At 36.4% G+C, this 6,616-nt stretch overlaps 1 protein-coding gene across 1 annotated transcript; it reads right to left on the bottom strand.

The window, feature by feature from the left end:
• Nucleotides 1–306: 306 nt before the first annotated feature.
• LOC149257406 (uncharacterized) lies at nucleotides 307–780 on the bottom strand. The gene has a single exon (XM_089372051.1). The coding sequence runs from the start codon at nucleotides 778–780 to the stop codon at nucleotides 307–309; it is 474 nt and encodes a 157-aa protein (XP_089228177.1).
• Nucleotides 781–6,616: the final 5,836 nt, after the last annotated feature.

Here is a 6,616-nt window from a genome sequence, read left to right as displayed (position 1 = left end):
GCTTTCTGTGGGAGGTTTCTGAGTAGGACCCGCCTGTGGGACTTTAGCATTTACGTTTGCATTCTTCTTGTGAGAAGTTTTGGAACACTTTTCCTGGTTCTAGCACTCATCCTTCCCTTTTTCTTCCACACCATTGGACGAACAATCTCTGGCAAAATGTCCATATACGTGGCACTTCTGGCATTTGAATGGTAGCTGCTCATAATCCAATTTCTATATATGAGTCCAGGGGCCTATGATTATTTTGATGACTTCCGGTAGTCTGATCTCTAGATCTACCTCCACGAAAATTCTAGTGCAGTCATACTAATCTTTGCTATTCGCCTTGTCTATAAATTTTCCAAGTGTATTTCCTATGTGCTTCAGAGAATCCCAATTCCAACAGTGCACTGGAAGGTTGGGGAGTCTCACCCACACCGGGACTGTTGTAGCCACATCCACTACCGGATCAAAGTCTAGCATCCATTTATTCAAATACAGACCTTTGGGACCCATGAAGTAAGGGCCATTCTGGAAAATGAGATCTTTGTCCTCTTTTGCAGTGAACTCAAACAAAAAGTAGCCTCTCCCCAGGAAGAATGAGGTTACCTTGTCTTTAATCAAAGGAGCCCAGTTCCTAGCAACCCAGTTCTCTGTGGATTTCGGGGAAGGCCAGAGTCCAATGAACTGGCCAACAAGGGCACAATCCGCTAGAGACAGGGCTACTTGGATTGGTCCTTTTGGTGCAAGGGCGATCTCAGGGATATCATCTAATATCCTCACAAACTTTTTAGCTTCCATGTTCTTCTTCTTGGGCAAAGAGGCCAGCAAGGATTTGAAAGCCTCAGCGGCAGAGGGTGGAGGAGGAGAGGGAGGCCCTTAAGGGGGAGTTTGTGCCTCCATGTTGAGCAAGCTTGGAAGCCCCAGCCAGGGAAAGCAACCATGACCTGCAACAAAATGACAGACACGCGTAGGTTGCAGAGCTCGTAGGATGTGGATGCACTAAAAGCATGTACAATATTACAAGACTAGCCATAGCCAATTCAAAATTATGAATCATATTATTATAGGACCCTAACATGGCTCCACATGGGGATGAAATTTCCTGGTGAAATGTCAAGAACTTTAAGATCAGTAGCCTTTGAAACTTTGACTGTGGTTGCCTTGTAACTACTCCTCTGTGATGTGCTTTATTCATACATATGATGTTACACCTTTCAAAGCTTAGGGCCTTCTCTTCAGGCTTCAACCTCAAAATATAATCATCCAATCCAATCTAAACTTTGAAATGGTATGTACAATAACCAAAGTAAAGAAATGAACTATTGTTGATCTGGGGACAAGTAATGCTTCAACATTCTACTATTGACTAGTCCACCTGGTAGATCTGTTCCATCTAGTTGCCTCAAGAAAAATGCATTGTTACCTCTGTAACCATAAATGATATAAGGGCCTTGCCATAGGAAATAAAATTTACCATGTTTACCCTTTTCTTCTCTTCTAGAATCACATTTGAGTACTTTTCCACCTATGTAAAAATCATCAACTTTGGTTTTCTTATCAAAAATCTTTTTGATTTTATCTTGGATCACTTGGGATTTGACATAGACTTCTTCCCTGGTTTGTGGCAAATGTATTGTCTTATTTATCCTCCTTTGGATATCATTTGGTTCTACTTTCAACTCTTGAATCATTTTCATCACTCATACTTCTAAAGGGGATGGAAAAACAACATCCATTCCATATACTAGTTGATAAGGAGATGTACCAGTGGACTTTTTGGTAGTTAGTCTATCTGCCCATAAGGCATTAACCAACTTTTTGTTCCAGGTCTTCTTATTGTCTTCTAACAATTTCTTGATGATAATAACAAGGCTTTTGTTTGAGGATTCTGCAAGTCCATTACCTTGAAGGTAATAGGCAATGGAATGGCCAAGGGTAATGTGATATTTGTTACAAATGTCTACCATTTTCTTGGATTTGAAAGTAGCTGCATTATCAGTAATGATCTTTTGGGGGCATCCAAATCTTGAAAAGATATTGTTTTCAAGGAATGAGATGATGACAGAATTAGTGGCTTGTCTATAATGGATGGCTTCTATCCATTTAGTAAATTAATCAGTGGATGCAAAATCCACTTATGCAGGGCTGAGGAGGGTGGGTGAATTTCCCCAATGAAGTCTAAACCCCATTGTTGAAAATGGATTTCTGCTGGGATGGGTTTGAGGGGTAAAGGCAAGAGTTTCTTCTTGGATTCAAATATTTGGCATTTATGACACGAGGTGACATATTTTTAGACATCTGCAAAAATGGTGGGCTAGTAAAAACCTTCCCTTAAAATCTTATCAGTAGTTGTTTTCCAGTATAGGTGTCCTCCAAAATCTCTTGCATGAAATTCTTGCATAACTTTGTTAGCTTCATCTTTTAATAAAAAATTCAACATAATGTCACCATTATCTTTCCAAAATAAAGCATTATCTATGATACAATATTTCATTGATTTCATTTTCAAGAATCTACGTTTAGTCCTAGATAAACTAGGAGGAGCTTTGATGGGCCTCTAAAATTCCCATGTTTTCATCATGCAATATCACCATTCATACCCTAAAACCCTAGGTCTTTAACCCATTCCGTACCCTAATTCCATCAACTTGCCGCCAAATCACATTTTATGTCTTGTGGTTGAATATCATTAGTTTTCTTATATTTTCTATGATTAAATATGATTATGCCATGATTTACTAATGATGGTTTCACTAAGCTCATTTTCATAGGGTTCTATCGCCAAGTTTCTGCACAAGCCAGTAGAGTATGGAAATGGCCAATTTGGGGCTTTAGACACTTTTGGCATGCTTCCGGAGAAACCAAGAGAGGTTATTGCAAAAATTGATGTTGTAATACCTTTCCATAACTTGGATTGCACCTAGGCCACTCATGTGGGCCTCTAGAAGGAAATTCATAAATTTGCCCAAATCTGCAATAATTTTCAAACTGCCAACTTCCGCCTCGATTTCCATGCATATGAAAGCGAATAAAGAAGATTTAGCACATGGGTTTTGGTCCCCGTATCGCCAATTTACTAACCCTAAAACAGTTTTCTAAAGATCCTTACAGTTTGGGAGATATACGGAGTTCTCTGAGACCAATGTATATAAAATGTCCATATTTGTACTTAACAGTCAAATTCGGATTTGCTTATTTTTATGCCACAGTTACGGTTTGATAAGTTCTTGTCCTCCATCCCTGCATTGATAAACATCAAAATCAAACATTAGCTATTTGAAGGCCATCTAGAGAATTCAAACACAACGTCAATTTGTTTGTAATTAATCTACAACAAGTATAAAAGCAGAGCAACAATCATAAGAAAGGAGGCAGCTGTCAAACATGGAAGTAATTGTTGTGTATTTCATGATCTATTTTCAATTGAAGATATTGATAATGCTCTTGCTCTGATTCGATTGAATGCATTGATGGATTGCTGAGGATAGTCAATTGATTGCATTTGAGATTTCTTCTTAACTATAAGTTTATCTAGCTCCCAGGTGTGGCCAGGGCCCACCCATCAGGGTATATTGCAGATAGAACCAATGTGTGATTAGTCACGATTATTTTTACTTGCATTACGAATTGGTTTGGTTTGACTGTATGTGAATTGCATTCATTTGATTGTTTAAAAGAGTGTATATGCATTAATGTTCTTTCATTTATTCATTTCCATAATTCACAATTGAACCTTGTGTGAACCTTGTTTTGATTTCAGAATAGAGCATGCTTGCTATCACATTGAGTTATAATTAGCCGAAAAATGCCATATGATCACCTAATTAGTGAAACAGATTATCTATACATTGAGAATGCTGAAATTATTTTGATAGTTAAATCTATTCGATGAATTCGAACTAATTAAGAATGAGATTTGTCTGGCTATAAAATTGCTCTGTGTTCCCTCAGGAAATGGAATGGATTGACTTTTCTATTTAAATTATTTTATAGGAAATTCCCCATAACAGAACTCTCGTTGATCATTTTCGGTCTAGTTTCAAGTTGTTTAGATTGAAGGTCACTTTCATGAATATTCAATGGTTTATTACCAATTAGCTTTGTTTCATTCGTTGAATAGACTCTTGGATTGAGAAGTGGATCATTGGATTGAACAAAGCATACCCATGAGTGCTTTTGATGATTAGTTGATAACTGTGATTTCATTAAGTTTAATAGATACATGATTTCTCTATTTTAAGTGTTGATTGATTTCATTGAACAAAGGATTTTCCCCTATTTCATGTGAAGATTAATTTTATTATTTTTCCATATAAACAATTTCCTTTGCTTTGTGAGGTGATTGATTCCAGTTTCAGGAGTCAAATATCAATTAGGTTTCAAGCAGCAGTACTTTGGCTCCAAATAAGGTCATTTACCAGTAAGGGTTGGTGTGATTACAGAAGAGTTTAGAATATAGTTTCTTAAGGGTTGTTTGGTTGCATTGCTAGGTGTTGAATAGGCTAAGGGTTTGAGTTGTTTTCATCAGATTGAGACCCGTAGATTACTTAATTGCAAATATAACAATAATTAGTAAGTGATATAATAAAATAGAGTGATTGCTCTAGATTACTACTTAACTTTCAAATCTTTATTAATAGGATAACCAACCATTAGGTACAGATGGATTGTTTGATTGAGTTGCTATCAGTATAGAGTGCTTGTTTGCTTAAGATTTGAATTGTTATAGACTACTTAGTTGCTTCAAAAATGAATTGTGGTTTGTGTAGATTGTTTAAGGATTGAATGGTTATTGGTACAAGTTTGTTTGTCTACTTAAGAATTGAATCGCTATCATTATAGATTGCTTGCTGAGTGATGAATAAACTGTTATTACAAATAGAAGGTGTGGTACCTACATTTGGGGATTTGATTGAGTAAAGTTTTGTGTGAGTAGAATTCCATTTTTATCACTTGAGATTCATATCTCAGTAGTTTGTTGAGTTCATATTTGAATGCTAGGGTTTGTAAAAGCTTTTTAAATCTCTAGATTAAATTGATTGTTGGGTCTGCTTTTAACAGCTAAATGTTTGTAAGTGTTAATGCATTTATTACTCCACAAATCATTATAAGGAAATGTTAAAACTCTAATTTAACCCTAAACATGAAAGCGCAAGGCAACTCGTGTTTATGAATCCTGGATTGACAATTAAATATTAGGAGGATTAATTATCGATTAAAACTCCCAACATTTTGGCGTCGTTCTCAGGGAAGTTGTCATTTTTTATTCAAGTAACCATTATTATCAGAGTTTCGTGATCTTGCAAGATGGTTAGAGGGTGGAGAGTGTATGATAAGACGTGAGTGAAGAGCCACGCATCCACTTTTGTTGGGTTTTCTCCAAAGTCTGATCGATCACTGCTTGTTCTTGAGTTTCTATTTCCTTTATCTTTATGCGTAGAAGAAGTAGTTTGGTTTCATTTCCGTATTTCATGTAATTCGAAAAAGTTTGTAAATCTCACAGACTTAGTAAGACACATCTACAAGAACCATAGCTAAGCCTCATAAGCAGCATAAGCCTTAGAATAGTCTGAAACACTTTGAGAGATATTTAATTTTTGAATTGTTTTGCTTTTAATAGATTAAATAATATTTTGATTCGCTCTCAAGTGTGGTAAGTTTTATTTCAGTCAATATAGCTTTTAAATTCATCTTCATATTCCAATATCTTAACGTTATATCATTTTGGGGTGTTGTAATAACCCCCGTTTCTAATATGTGTGTGGATACAAGGACTATCAATCAGCTAGATGGACTTGAAGATGATAAATATGAAGGACCTCTCAGAAGCCCTAGCAGTTGCTGGGATATTGACCTCTACCTCTCAGGAAAAGAACTTCTTGACAATAGTCAAGAACTTGTCCATTTCTCCACCACCACAAGAGGATTTGGAAGTCTCTTTTGATTTTCCTTACCAATCATCTTAGGAGACAGATGAATCATTCACTATAATCAATGGAGAACATCCACTAGAATCTGAGATCGAGGAGTTCTTGACATGTCTATCAATAGATCCGGAATGTAATCAAATCTGGAATGTAATCAAGAGACTACTCACCCTACAAAGAACGATCAACATGACATGGAAGAAGAGGACGAGTAGCATGGGCCAAATCAAGAAATGGACCAAGAATACCATGATTACATCGAACATTGGTTCCGAACAACGACTCAAGCGAGGCAGTATTCTCCTCTTCTAAAACTCTTGTTGTCATATCAAGTACATTTGTTGGTTTTTCATGCTCATGTACACTTCCAAGTTTATATGTTAAATCTAAGCATGAATATCTATTTGTACTTGCTCCGCACATGGCTTCATTGGAAGTACTCCTTCACTTGAAGGAGTTTATCTCCCTTTCTTCAGCAGAATAGGAAAGTTTGTATTGTAAATAAATAAATGAAAATAGTAAAGAGAAAATAAGTCCTTTTGTGAAAACCAACTTGTCTGGCACAACTGGGCAGGGACTTTGCTTGAAAACTAGGTAACTGGCAGGCAAAGTTCCCAATAATGTTTGTAAATTTGTATGAGTTATTCAAATCATGTATATTTCAAATCATTATGTCTTATACTCATGTTGGTTGATGTGGGATCCCT

The sequence above is a fragment of the Pinus tabuliformis genome, chromosome 6 (assembly GCF_031772625.1).
Source record: "Pinus tabuliformis cultivar Carrire ecotype Pingquan chromosome 6, CPIR1, whole genome shotgun sequence".
Lineage (NCBI taxonomy): Eukaryota > Viridiplantae > Streptophyta > Pinopsida > Pinales > Pinaceae > Pinus > Pinus tabuliformis.
Note: the sequence above shows the minus strand (reverse complement) of the source record. Positions and strands in the feature narration are given on the sequence as shown.